The 13,316-nt window shown below is 43.7% G+C and overlaps 1 protein-coding gene and 1 non-coding gene across 2 annotated transcripts; both read left to right on the top strand.

Annotated features, from left to right (window-relative positions):
- The first annotated feature begins 7,334 nt into the window (after positions 1 to 7,334).
- Positions 7,335 to 8,375, top strand: LOC147992122 (photosystem II reaction center W protein, chloroplastic-like). The gene is made up of 2 exons (XM_087539761.1): positions 7,335 to 7,644; positions 7,721 to 8,375. Exons 1-2 carry the CDS (start codon positions 7,476 to 7,478, stop codon positions 8,050 to 8,052), a joined length of 501 nt encoding a protein of 166 aa, XP_087395887.1. The 5' UTR covers positions 7,335 to 7,475; the 3' UTR covers positions 8,053 to 8,375.
- A 1,795-nt stretch (positions 8,376 to 10,170) lies between these two features.
- TRNAM-CAU (transfer RNA methionine (anticodon CAU)) lies at positions 10,171 to 10,260 on the top strand. Its single transcript is given in 2 exon segments — positions 10,171 to 10,208; positions 10,225 to 10,260. It is a non-coding gene; the product is annotated as a tRNA-Met (tRNA).
- The last annotated feature ends 3,056 nt before the right edge of the window (positions 10,261 to 13,316 follow it).

Below are 13,316 nucleotides of genomic sequence, written 5' to 3'. Positions count from 1 at the left end.
AGCATGATATTGAAGGATAAAGTGGAGGAATTGTTGTAAAAGGGACACATTCGAGAAAGTATTAGCCCATGTGTTGTACCAGCCCTGCTCGCACCTAAGAAAGATGGATCTTGGTGCATGTGTACGGACAGTAGGGCTATTAACAAGATCACCGTAAGGTATAGATTCCCTATTCCCTGTCTGGATGATATGTTGGATCGGCTTAGTGGAGCAAGAGTGTTCACAAAGCTAGATTTAAGAAGTGGATATCATCAAATCCGTATAAGACCCGGGGATGAATGGAAAACCGCCTTGAAGACAAAGGAAGGGTTGTTTGAATGGCTAGTCATGCCATTTGGACTCTCAAATGCATTGAGTACCTTTATGCACTTAATGAATCAAGTCCTTCGACCCTTCTTATCCCACTTTGTTGTGGTCTATTTCGATGACATCTTGATCTATAGCAAGGATGAGGATGAACACTTTGATCACATTCAGAAGGTGCTAGAAGTACTAAGGGAAAATGAGCTCTACGTCAACTTGAAGAAATGTGTTTTCCTACAAACACAACTTCTTTTCCTAGGATTCATCATAACATGTGACGGCATTCGTGTTGATGATTCTAAGGTTGAAGCAATCCGAGAATGGTCAACTCCTAAGACCATTGCTGAGGTAAGAAGCTTTCATGGCCTTGCAACTTTCTATAGGCGATTTGTGAAGAATTTCAACACTATCATGGCACTAATTACCGAGTGTTTGAAGAAAGGAAAGTTCCAATGGACAGAAGCAGCTGAAGCTAGTTTCAATGAGATTAAACAAAAGCTATCACAAGCTCCTGTCTTGGTACTACTTGATTTCAACAAGACTTTTGAGTTGGAGTGTGATGCAAGTGGAGTAGTCATTGGAGCTGTCCTATCTCAAGAAAGGAAGCCCATTTCTTTCTTTAGTGAGAAGTTAAGTGAAGCTAGACAGAAATGGAGTACCTATCAGCAAGAATTAAACACCGTTTTCAGAGCGTTGAAAACTTGGGAAGTCTATTTGCTGCCTAAAGAGTTCATTGTTTATAGCGACCATCAATCCTTGAAGCATTTTAGAAATCAAAAGCATGTTGACCGCATGCTAGCAAGATGGGCAGCATACCTGGAGAGGTTTAACTATCTCATCGTGCATAAATCTGGAATAACTAACAGGGTGGCCGATGCTTTGAGTCGTCGTGCATGCCTCTTGACTTCTTTTGAAGCTGAACTTCCGGGCATGGATCAAATAAAGGAGTTGTATGAGGGTGACGAAGACTTTGGCCATGTTTGGGTAAAGCATGCAAGGGGCCAACCATTAGGTGATGACTATTTGATGCAAGATGGATATCTCTTCAGAAATGATTGTTTGTGCATTCCAAGAAGTTCTCTACGTGACAAGCTAGTTAGAGAGCTCCATTCAAGTGATCTTAGTGGCCATGTTGGACGGGACAAGACTGTCTCTAGCCTGGTAGCTTGCTACTTTTGGCCACAACTAAAGAGAGATGATGGAAAGTTTGTTCAGCGATGCCCTACATGTCAAACCTACAAAGGCCAAGTCTAGAACACAGGGTTATACATGCCTTTGCCTGTTCCTGTCGCTCCATGGGAGGACATCTCTATGGACTTCGTCTTGGGCTTGCCAAGAACAAGACGAGGGAGTGATGCTGTGTTTGTGGTCGTGGACAGATTCTCTAAGATGGCTCATTTTATTCCATGCCGCAAGACAACGGATGCTCATCATGTGGCAAACCTATTTTTTCGAGAAGTGGTCAGACTTCATGGAGTTCCAAGGTCCATCGTCTCAGATCGTGATAGCAAGTTTCTTGCTGCATTTTGGCTCATTTTGTGGAAGCAATTCAACACTGAATTGAAATTTTCTAGCACTGCTCATCCACAAACAGATGGACAAACGAAAGTGGTGAACAAGTTTTTGGGTAATCTGATCCGTTGCATTTGTGGAGAAAGAAAGGGGCAATGGGATTTGGCTTTATCTCTTGCAGAGTTCTCCTACAATAACTCCAAGCATAGATCAACAGGAAGGAGCCCTTTTTCCATTGTATACACTAAAGTTCCAACACATGTGGTGGACCTGGTGAAGCTTCCATCAAGGGGAAACTCAAAAATCAGCATTGTCCTTTGCTGATAATTACACCGAGTTATTTGAGGAGATTCGTGGCGCTTTGGAAGCATAAAATCAGAAATATAAACAACTTGCTGATTGCAAAAAGAGGCCAAAATCATTCCAAGTCGGTGATAATGTGATGGTCTACCTCCGGAAAGAGAGGCTGCCTTTAGGTGTTAAAGGGAAACTTAGGCAGCGAAGGTATGGGCCCTTCTCTATCGTGAGGAAGATAAATGATAATGCTTATGTGATAGATCTTCCAAGTGACATGGGTATCTCCAACACTTTCAATGTTGCGGACTTGAGTCTCTACCATCCAGAAGAAGCACTCTATGAAGATAACTCGAGGGCGAGTTCCAAACAACCAGGGGAGAATGATGAGGAACACTAGATGAGAAGAAAGAAAACACATGCCAGATCTGTTTGACTACTTCTAGATGCTTCCACTCTAGTGTAGTATTTCTTTTCTTTTATTTTCTATCCTACCTACTGTTTTCTAGAGTCTTCTAGTTGTGAGTAGCTATGAGTAGAATTGTGAAACTTACATAATATTTTCTAGAGTATTCCAGGTATAAGTAGAAGTATGCGAAGGCTTCCCAAAGCCCTATAAATAGAGGTCCTCACCTCTACTTTGTACCCAGACTATGTACCCCTATCTATAATAGAACTTGTTGTTCTTATCTAAGATCTTGGAGTAGATCTTGTGCCCTATGAGTTCTGGATTGAACTCTTGCTGCCCTATCAGCCTACATTCGCCTCTAAGCGATATCTAGCGCAGCACGTTGAAGCTATTGCTTCAACACTTGCGCCATACACATTGTAGCAGCAAGGTGGAGTTGCTCCTTCTCAACCTTTGTGCTGCTTCAGAAAGTGAAAATAAACGGAAATGGCTAACTAGGCCCCAAACCTACGCAGCGTCAAGGGGGTGGGGCGCCCATATCTCGGGAGCAACTAACGAACGAGTGCTCGTTCAGGAGCCCCACAAGGGTCACCTGGGTGTGGGCTGAGATCGTGCCACTTGGCGCGCTCTCAGCCGCCGCCAGGTGTCGCGCTCTGGGCGCCCCCTCTGACTATTTTTTTGCTTTTTCGCACGCATTTTCGTCTATTGAGATGATTTTCCCGGGTATTTTCGGCTTTATGGTTGTCCACCGGTCTTTCTTAGCTTTTGGACAAATTTTTTTCAAAAAAACATTTTCTTTGTCTGAAAAAGCCTTTTTTTCCTTTCGCAAGTGGCACGTCCGTGCCTCTCGGAAATGGAAAAAATGTGATTTCTTTCCTTTTTCTTTCGCTAGAGGCATGGCGTGCCTCTCAAAAACGAAAAAAACGTGTTTTCTGTTTTTCCTTCCGCGAGAGACACGGCCGTGCCTCTCGAAAAGGGAAAAATATGTTTTTTTCCTTCCGCGAGAGGTAGAGTCGTGCCTCTTTCGGAAAAGAAAAAAATGTGCTCATGGTTAATTTTTTTCATTCGTTTTTTCGTGAAAAATAAGTTCGGCAAAATCTATTAACATCGGATCTAATTTTGAAGATCTCGACGCAAGAAATCCAACGATGAAAACGGTTTGAGATTTGGATGCATGATTTAAGAGATAAAACGTTTTGAATAAATAGATGTATGAAAAATAAAAAAACTCCCTGGTTGCGTCAAGTGGTGCACATGTAGTGCACCACTTGTCGCAACCTGGGAAGATGGGAGTGACCTTTGCAAAGAGTGCTTCTTAATTAGTGACTAGTAAGATGCCACTGTGTTGCACGTAACACCAAAGTGCATTGATCTGGGTCATCTCATGTTTAACAAATATCGATAGGTTTCTTCGGATATTCATTCTTCTCTAGAGCTCACAAGCATCTGGATGAATAGTAAATGTAGAAAAAATAGATAAAAAATATCTTTTGCAAACAAAAGCGTTCAAGTGTTCAACCTACATCCAAAACTTCCTGAAGAAATAACACTTATTGTGCTTTGCAGAAAATGATCTTCAAAAAATATTTTTTGAGTATGGATTTTGTTTATGTTTTCTAGACAGCCATGAATGTAACTTAGGATGACTTGGAAGGGGGCAGAGGATATGGCGAGGAGGAGGGGGTCGTGGTGGTGGTCGGCAATGCGGCCTAAGCGAAGGCATGAGAGGCGTTGGGGGCGACGACGCCAAGCACAGCGATCTCTTCAGATCCTTCTTATTTTTTTATGAGATGGCTAGATGAGGTGAGAGGCAGGGGGTTATCTACAAACAAGGAGTGAAGTGCGGGAGTCATTTTACAAATCTGACATAGTTTGTTTTAGATGCGTTGGATGTAAATCGAATTGTTGTAAATGAAGGATGACAGGCACACCATTATCATAAACTCAGCTTTTTATATAAAAAATAGAGATTTTGTCATATCTCGCTTTCAGCAAGATGCGCGAGTGTTTCTAAAAAAAAGCAAGATGCGCAGAGGCTATGTATAGCCTTAAGCGAGATGTGAGGAAGGCTGTGAGCATATGGGCCGGCCTATTAGTTTAGGTTTGATCGCTTTGCTCACTACCATCTGTTTTAGGTTCGCTCGCTATACATTTTTTCTTTTTTCTTTTTTTTCACCCGGTTTTGTTAATTTTCTTCTTTTTTCTCGTTATAAATTCAGTTTTCACTGATTTTCTTGATTTCTTTCTCGGTTTTCACAAACTTTTGTTTTCTTCCCTTTTATTGTTTTCCTATGGAGTTCTTGATTTTTTGGTTTCTTTGGTTTTAATTCAGTTTTCAAAATATAAGTTTTCCAAAAATATTAATCATGTATTTAAAAAGTGATTAACATGTACATAAAAAATATTTCAGATATATATGAAAAATGTTGAATGTGTACTGGAAAAAGTTAACATGTGTTGAACAACAATTAAACCGATGAACATCGACAAAAAAACAAAGAAATAAAAACAAAAGACGAACAAAACAAAGATAACCAAAGTATAGCGAAGAACGAAAAAAACCAGTGAAAAACAAAAGAAAACAAAATTTATAACAAAGTAAAAAGAAAAGCTGAAGAAAACCGATGAACATCGACAAAAAAAATCAAAGAAACAAAAACAAAAGGCGAACAAAATAAAGCTAACCAAAGTATAGCGAAGAACGAAAGAAAACCGGTGAAAAACAAAAGAAAACAAAATTTATAACGAAGGAAAAAGAAAAACTGAAGAAAACCAATGAAGAAAAAGAAAAAAAGAAACAAGGAAAACCAAAGAAAGGAAAAAATTCTGAAAACCGATAAATTAACAAAGAAAAGCGGTGAGAACAATAAAACTGGAGAAAAAAAATAGAAAACCAAAGAAATCTGTTGAAGAAATAGAGAAAAACTAAAGAAAAAGAAAAAAAGGAAAAGGAAAAAAACCGAAGGAAATAGCGAAGTGAACGGATCGAACGCAACGAGCGAGCGAACTTTTACCGTAGCGAGCAGGGAAAAACCTTGTACGTACGAGCCGAGCATACATGGCTATAAGCGAGATATAGCTTGGCGCGTAACCTCCCTGATTCCCTCGTCTTCTCCTCTCGATCTCTCGTCGCGCCGCCTGCTCGTCGTAATTTTTGTGCGCTGTGACACCATTGATGGAGATCGGAGATCCCGGTGTGTTCATACCCAACAAATTGCAAATCCCGCAGTTTGCAGTGGTCAGTAGAAATCCCTTCTGCATAGCACTCAAATTCATTGCATCGATTTGATCTGTCGTTCCATGTTCGTGTGACTTTGGTGCTCCCCTAATTTTGATTCTTCAGTTTCCATTGGGTTGACAGAGCATATGGGATGTCTAGCTTGCCAGCTGCGTGTATCCGTTTACGTGGAACTGAAGGAGCGAGCCTTTGTGCGTGCATGGAAGAGTCAAAGCCGAAGCATGCATTATCTGCGTGCCTCTTCGAGTCTAGCTAAAAATGCGCACTTCGTCCATCAATCTTTCTGCACCGACTGGTTCTTGTCGTGCCAGATCCATAGCACTCTTTTTTTTTCTCGAATACTCGGAGGAGGGGAACGACATCCCAGAAACTCCGCAGGTTTACATAGATAATTGCACGGACTACCCCGTCACATCCGCTCTACTGATTTGGACCCCAAGTGCATGTTTTTTCTCGCGGGGCACCGAAATTCTCGGTTACCGCGGTATCCGTGAAATCCCGAAAAAAATTCGAACGAAAATTGAATTTGAAATTTGAATTCAGTTTTCTTTCCTCTACTATAGATCATGCCTGGACTCCATTTTATCGTGAACCGCCTTGTGGCGCAATGGTTACGTCTTGTGGGTGTTTCTCTTGCCTTGAGGTTGCCGGATCGAATCACTCAGGCAACATTTATTTTTCACATGCATCTTCCTTTTTTCCCTAAAATTTGCGCAAAAAATGTGCATCCTAGAGACTCGAACCCGAGACCACAGGGCTTATAATTAAAACGCCCGTGCTTACAAGTACGCCACCGCAGCCTAGCTGTTCGTTCTGAGTTCCTAGCGTATCTAACTTAACTTTCGGAGTTTAAATTCAAAAATTTCAAAAAATTCAAACTTTTTCGCTCGGTACAAAGGTTTCTCGTGGGGTGGCGATAAACACGGTTACCGGGCGGTATCCGAATATTCCGCCCGGTACCCAAAACCATGGCACTACAAACTAACGGAATTACCCACGCTGCTAATCCCGCGAAGAACCCATCGAGGTCCCCTTGAGCGATCTTGATTGCCTCCAATCTACCTTCGCTATCGATCCTCTGCGTTAGCCTATGCAGAGATGGCGCAGCTCCGTTGAGGTTGAGGTGATTGGCAGCACTGCCTCACCGCGTTCTCCATCAGCTAGGAAAGCCCATCATCGGTGCCCACCACTCCGATGAAAAACTTGAACCATATTGAGATGGAGGGCTGAAATGAGATGATTGGCAGCACTGCCTCAGCGCGTCGCGTTCTCCATCACCGGTGCTCACCGCTCCTGGCGCGAAGGATCGGCATGCGCCAAAGCATTTCCTGGACTCGTTCTTGTCAGTTTTCCCTGATCAGGTATAGATCCAAGGCGAAGCATCAAGCATGTGTTACCTGTGCGCCACCGGAGCAGCTAAAAACGTACAACGCGCCCATCATCTTTCCGCGCGGCCCTCTTGTTGCGTAGTGCAACCCTACCCTCTTCTGAACCTCTGATACGTGTGCCTGCTCGCTACATTCGTCGGAGAAACACAAGTTGGACGCCTGCTTGCTTCCGGCTTCATGCCTTCCGCTTGCTTCCGCTCCGCCACGACTCAAGTTGGTTCTGAATGTCTGAGCGAGCCTAATTTGCCTCGCACCGGCGACTTTTCCAACAAGAATCTGTGGTGCCAAAGGTGCCAGCCAATTAGTAGCCCCATCGGACCGCCCGTGATGAATGATGATGCAGTATATATACTGGCCGGGGCGCCTCTGGCTTCTGCGTACTGCATACTCACAATCACAAGTTGGCTCTCCTCTGCATCTCCCGCGGAGCACACATCTATCAGCAATGGCGGCCACCTCCATCGTCGACGTCTTCGCCGCCCGACCGTCGCCGGCTCTAGGTAAGCAAGCGCATCATCCGGAAAAAATGCCAGCCAGACATGTTACAAGTTGCTAACTAACAGTGGGGCGCTGCAGGGCTGCCTGGGCTGAGACTCACCAGGGCCAAGGGGCTGAGGTGCAGGTGCAGTGTCAGCAAGAAGGCGTCTTCGGCTCTGGCTCCGATGGTGGCCAAGGGCGCGCCGCTGCTCGCTAAGGCGAGCTGCATGGCGTCAACAGCCCCGATGCTGGCCTCGGCTCTGGCGCTGGTGGACGAAGGGATGTCAGGTGAGCGCGCCGGGCAGAGCAACGACCTGCTGGGCTGGACTCTGCTGCTTGCCTTGGGCCTCGTCTTGTGCTTCTACGCCGTCTACTCCACCACCTTCGACGACGACGACGACCACTCAGGTGGCGGCGGCATCACGCTCTGAACTCTGAAGTCTCAGCACCACCACCATCTTCTTATGCTGCCTGCCTGCCGGCCTGATCCGTAAAAGCTTTGTGTAATTATTAATTACCATCAATCTACTGTATCAAGCATGGATGAACACTGTGTTACTGCATGATTACGGTAGGAAAACTGAAGCGAGCTATATATGGCAGTGTTAAACAGCTGCAGACATTATGGGTTTGTTGTTGTACCGCGGATCTCGTCGTCGATGCAAAGCAAGTTGAGCTGTATGAATCTATGTCGTCTACCTGTTACAAATCTGGGGTTCTAATCAATATAAGTTGTGTTCAATCTCATCCGGCTGTTGATAAGGGAGCTTAACTGAATGAAACTGGCAAGACACAGCCACACAGGCATCATTGAATTTTCGCCGTGTAGCATTGAATACGTACAAGTTGGCACTTGGCAGTTACTTAGGAACGAACACGCCTTGAAACTATATTGCCAGTATAGATAATCAGAAACACGAACCGTAAGTAATGTGCCATCTACGTCTACAATTTGGAATGCCCAATGGTCCTCTTTCTCAACAAGGACATTTGTTTCGCTCTTAGAAAACAACAATTGGGGTGTTGGCGCAGTTGGCTAGCGCATAGGCCTCATAGCTAAAATAAATGCGAGTGATCCTGAGGTCGAGAGTTCGAGCCTCTCTCACCCCACACCATTGTTTTAAATAGCGGCGAGGCACCCTGCTATGCCCCACACACGAAAAGACCATCGTTGTGATGAAACGCTTAGATTTACTCTGGAGCAACTCTGAACCTGGTCTCATCCTTTTTAATTTTTGGTTCTGCACAATAAGTGATCTCCTCCACTGCTGCACCTTCCTCTCTCTCACTCCCTGCTCCTCCTGCCCAAGCACCGACGTTCAGGCTCACAAAGATTGGAATTGCACATGATGCATTGCCTAAAATATCTTGATCATGCTACAGAGGTCTTCTTGAGCTACCAGCTTCGGGTTCTCGATTTTAATTATCTGGGAATTGGTATGAAGCACTTGGATGGATGGAGGATTGGTACAGTAGCTTGGAAGTTGGAACAGTCTGGGCACTTTTTGAGTTCTTTTTTTTGCGGGTGGGCACTTTTTGAGTTCAGCTTTAAGAATCCACTATGATGAATTTATTGTTCGATTGCTGGGAGACACATCTATTTCCTAACTTGCCAAGAAAGAGAGGAGAATAAAAGCATGCTTCGGGATTAATCCCGCTGCACTATTTGGTTGGGATTAACTTCTGAAGCTCATGCTTTGTTTTCTGGACATCTACAGAGGAAAAGGCACCTGAAGCCAGCTTTAACAGTGAAAAATAAACTCATCTGCGCGGCATGATCATCGTGCAGGCAGCCAAATTGCAATACTGTGGCTTGCCTCTTACAATAAGATTGTGACTAGAGACAATTTGCAGAAAAGAAATATGAACAAGCCTCTAAACTACTCCCTCCGTAAACTAATATAAGAGTGTCTAGATTACTAAAATAATGATCTAAACGCTCTTATATTTCTTTACAGAGGGAGTACTATGTTTCTATTCTGAACAGCGTCTATTTTTTGATTGCATAGTGGCTCAAATGGTTTGGGCTGAAACTAGATTATTCTTTGAGATGCATTTTGACCTTTCCTTTGCTTCTATCTCATCATATTGGATGGCTGGCAAAAAGCTTGATGTTTTCAACACTGCTGCTGCGGCTGTCCTTTGGTTTTTAATTGGTGCCACTTGGTTGTCTTTGAAACAGATTTGGTCTCTGCTTTTATTTAAACTCAATCAAGAACAGGCACCTCTTGTTACATACTGGAGAAGATGGATGCTCTCTGAATCACATCCAGCGGCTGCTGACTGAACCAAGCAAGATTGGGGAGAGCTGAGCCCTCGCTATTCCTCGCCACCGAAGACCAGGATGTTGGGGGTCCTGAGCCCAACATCCACACTTGAGGCTCCTGAATCTCCTGCAATGCCAGTTTTCCTGCCTACTGTTCCCTCACAGATGTAATGATCTTGTTCATGTAAAACCAGAGAGCTTTGGTTGTACTGTTCTTTATGGTTTTGCAATGGTCCTGCTGCTTTTTAACAAGGGCGTTTGTTTCGCTTCCAACACAACAAGTGGGGTGGTGGCGCAGTTGGCTAGCGCGTAGGTCTCATAGCTGAAAACGTGAGTGATCCTGAGGTCGAGAGTTCGAGCCTCTCTCACCCCACACTTGAAAAATGACCATCGTAGTGAAGAAACGCTCAATGGCAACTTTGGGTCGCCACATGGTACATCTGATTCTCAGGTGAAACCGAGCATGTCTGAACCATGGCCTTCTCCATATATATATATTTGGTTCAGCTGCCTAAAATATTTGGCCTTTTCCATATATATAATATATATTTGGTTCAGTTGCCTAAAATATCTTGATCATGCTACAGAAGTCTTCTTCAGCTAACACAGCGTCGGGTTCTTGATTTTTAATGGTGTGAGAATTGGTATGAAGCACTTGGATAGTTGGATGCATGGCAGCTTGGAAGTTGCTACAGTCTGGGCACTTTTCTGTTTGAAATGGGCTAAAATATTCTTGGGTTATCATTCTTCTGGTTCTTCGGATGGGAATGTTGATATTGAAAATGGGAGTATCGCTCTTTTAGAATCCAGTGATACAATTAGCATTCTCAAAGATTATTCGGTTAGCTAGCATGGCAAGAAAGAGAAGAAAAAGAATAACTGTAAATGCACTGTATGATAGTATTAACTTCTGAGTATACGTACGCTCTTTTATTGCTGAATCGATGTGGTCCGTATAGGTATTGATTTGAGTGTTTTCATCATTTCCATGTTAAGTTACTTTTGGGGCATCAGGTTTGAACAGAATAACTCTGATGCTATTGTGGCTTGAACAATCAGTTGTGCTGCACTACTTCTGAAGCGAAATTAAGCTCACTCTTTTGTTTCCTGGACATGTACAGAAAAAAGAAAGAGGCACCAGCTGGTAAGCCATCTTCTTCTGCACAGACCACAGAGATATGATTGATGGCACCACCTCGCCGCGTTCTCCATCGTCAAGCACGGAGTGCCTCTGCCTGGATGGACACCCACAAGTAATTGGCCCTCCTACTGTCACCTGCTCTGCTGCTGTGCTGCATCTTATTCTTCCCCATAGGACGTACTGTATTTTTCAGAATTCAGCAATGGCAATGATCAGGGCCACCACCGTCGTCTTCGCCGCCAGACCGTCGCCGGCTCTAGTAGGTAAGCAAGCTCGTCATCCATGGGAAAGAGATGCATGTCATGTTAAGTTGCTAACTAAAACCCGGACGCTGCAGGGCTGCGTCGGCTGAGAATGGCCAGGGTCGAGAGGCCGAGGCTGAGGTACAGCAAGAAGGCGTCTTGCTCTGGCTCCGGTGGTGGCCAAGGGCGTGCCGCCGCAGCGCCACCGCGGGCATCTATGCTTGGCATCGCCCCGCTGCTTTTTAACAAGGACGTTTGTTTCGCTTCCGACACAACAAATGGGGTGGTGGCGCAGTTGGCTAGCGCGTAGGTCTCATAGCTTAAATAATGCGAGTGATCCTGAGGTCGAGAGTTTCGAGCCTCTCTCACCCCACACCAAAAAAAGACCTTGTAGTGATGAAACGCTCGCTGACAACTTGGGTCGTCAGATCTGGACCTGATTCATCAGGCGAGATGAGCAAGTCTGAACCTGGTCTACTGATTTAAGGATTGCTCTGTCTATTACTACCTTCATGTGCGCGAGTGCTGGGCTGAACTTCACTCCAGCGCATATATCACTTAAGATGTTCAGTACTCCCTCGGTTCATTTTTATAAGTCGTTTTAGACAACTGAAAATGAGCTATTTTGTACCCTGTCTGAAATGTCTTTAAGGCCTTATAAAAGTGAACAGAGGGAGTATAATTGTAAAATGCATGTGGCCCAGTGTCCTCTTACAATTTAACCTAATAAAAAAGGTTGATATGCAACGAACGAAAAATCCAGGCCCGAAATCCTGCTTACTATAATCGAATTGAACTCCTGTGAGTTACTTCCCCTGTAAAGAAATATAAGACCGTTTAGATCACTCCCCCACACTTGCCGAGAACCACTTGGACAGAGAAAGTCCAGCGTATGTTATTTTTGCGGAAAAAAAGAGAAGAGAGTCGAACATATTGGGTATAGTTTAGCTCGGTCTTCATGTTGATCCTGCTCAATGATGTGATGTTATGTATCAGCAGAAGTATATGTTCTCTGCAGTGCTAACAGTACAGCCGTGCGTTGTATACGCAAGCATGGTCCAATCGAATTGTGACCCCAATAAGAACAAGTCCATGCATCTCGAGTTGGTCATCCATGCTCAACAGATTTGGAAAACTATGCATCTTGAGCTTTGAAGTCGACGCAAGTGCTCACTGCTGCGTTCTCATGAAACCTCATTCCGTGTCATGTGGTGTCTGAAGACTTGCGTATTTTTTGCTGCGGAGGGAGCTAGTCAAGTTGTTTTGGATGTCTCACAGCACAATGGATGATATTGTTCCAAAAGATTCTCCTGTGAGGTGATCAAGTTGTTTTACATTGTTGGTTTGAGTTATATGATTCGGCGAAACAACATACTGAAATTGGCATAGACCAACAAATCAAGGCCAGAATATCAGCACGGAGACAACACCTTCAACAAGGAAATGGCATTGGGTATGTTGGTTTTATGTGAGCCTAATCCAAACTGGGCGGATAATGCTCCAGCGTTGAAACATTGAACACTAGTACTCGCGTAAATAATAAATATTACCAAAAAAGGTAAATAATAAATATTACCGAAAAAGGTAAATAATAAATATTCTCATTTTAAGTCCATCGGGAAGCATGCCTGCATGCATTGTTGGCCCAGAAAAGTAGTGGATACACCAAAGTTCATTGCAGCCCATGATGAACAATAAAATCAAAACAAAATCAAAAAAATATGAAACTTCGTGGCATTGATTATGAACAAATGTTGTAGGTACTTGCAAAGTTTGATGAACAAATAACATCAAATGATCTCCATACAAACGAAATACAAATTCTGCTCAAACAGTGCACATATGTTTGAGCACAATTTTTTTCAATAGAGCTCTTCAAATGTCATTTGGCCACCACATTTTGCAAGCACCTAAAACATTTGCTCATAATCGAAGCCACAAAGTTTCAGACTTTATTTTATTTTATTTGCTATGTTTTCGATCATGGGTTCAATGTCCCTGGGAGTAGAAAAGCACTCTCAGCTTGGCCCTAACAACAGGAGATAA

Source organism: Triticum urartu, chromosome 1A (assembly GCF_056163025.1).
Source record: "Triticum urartu cultivar PI428250 chromosome 1A, HENAU_Tu73, whole genome shotgun sequence".
NCBI classification, from domain to species: domain Eukaryota; kingdom Viridiplantae; phylum Streptophyta; class Magnoliopsida; order Poales; family Poaceae; genus Triticum; species Triticum urartu.
This window is presented reverse-complemented; position numbering and strand designations above follow the sequence as displayed.

Excerpts from the sequence above, each read along its gene's own strand:
- LOC147992122 (XM_087539761.1), top strand. The coding sequence starts at position 7,476 with ATGATGATGCAGTATATATACTGGCCGGGGCGCCTCTGGCTTCTGCGT. Across the intron at positions 7,645-7,720 it reads CCGACCGTCGCCGGCTCTAG|GGCTGCCTGGGCTGAGACTC; the intron begins GTAAGCAAGCGC and ends GGGGCGCTGCAG.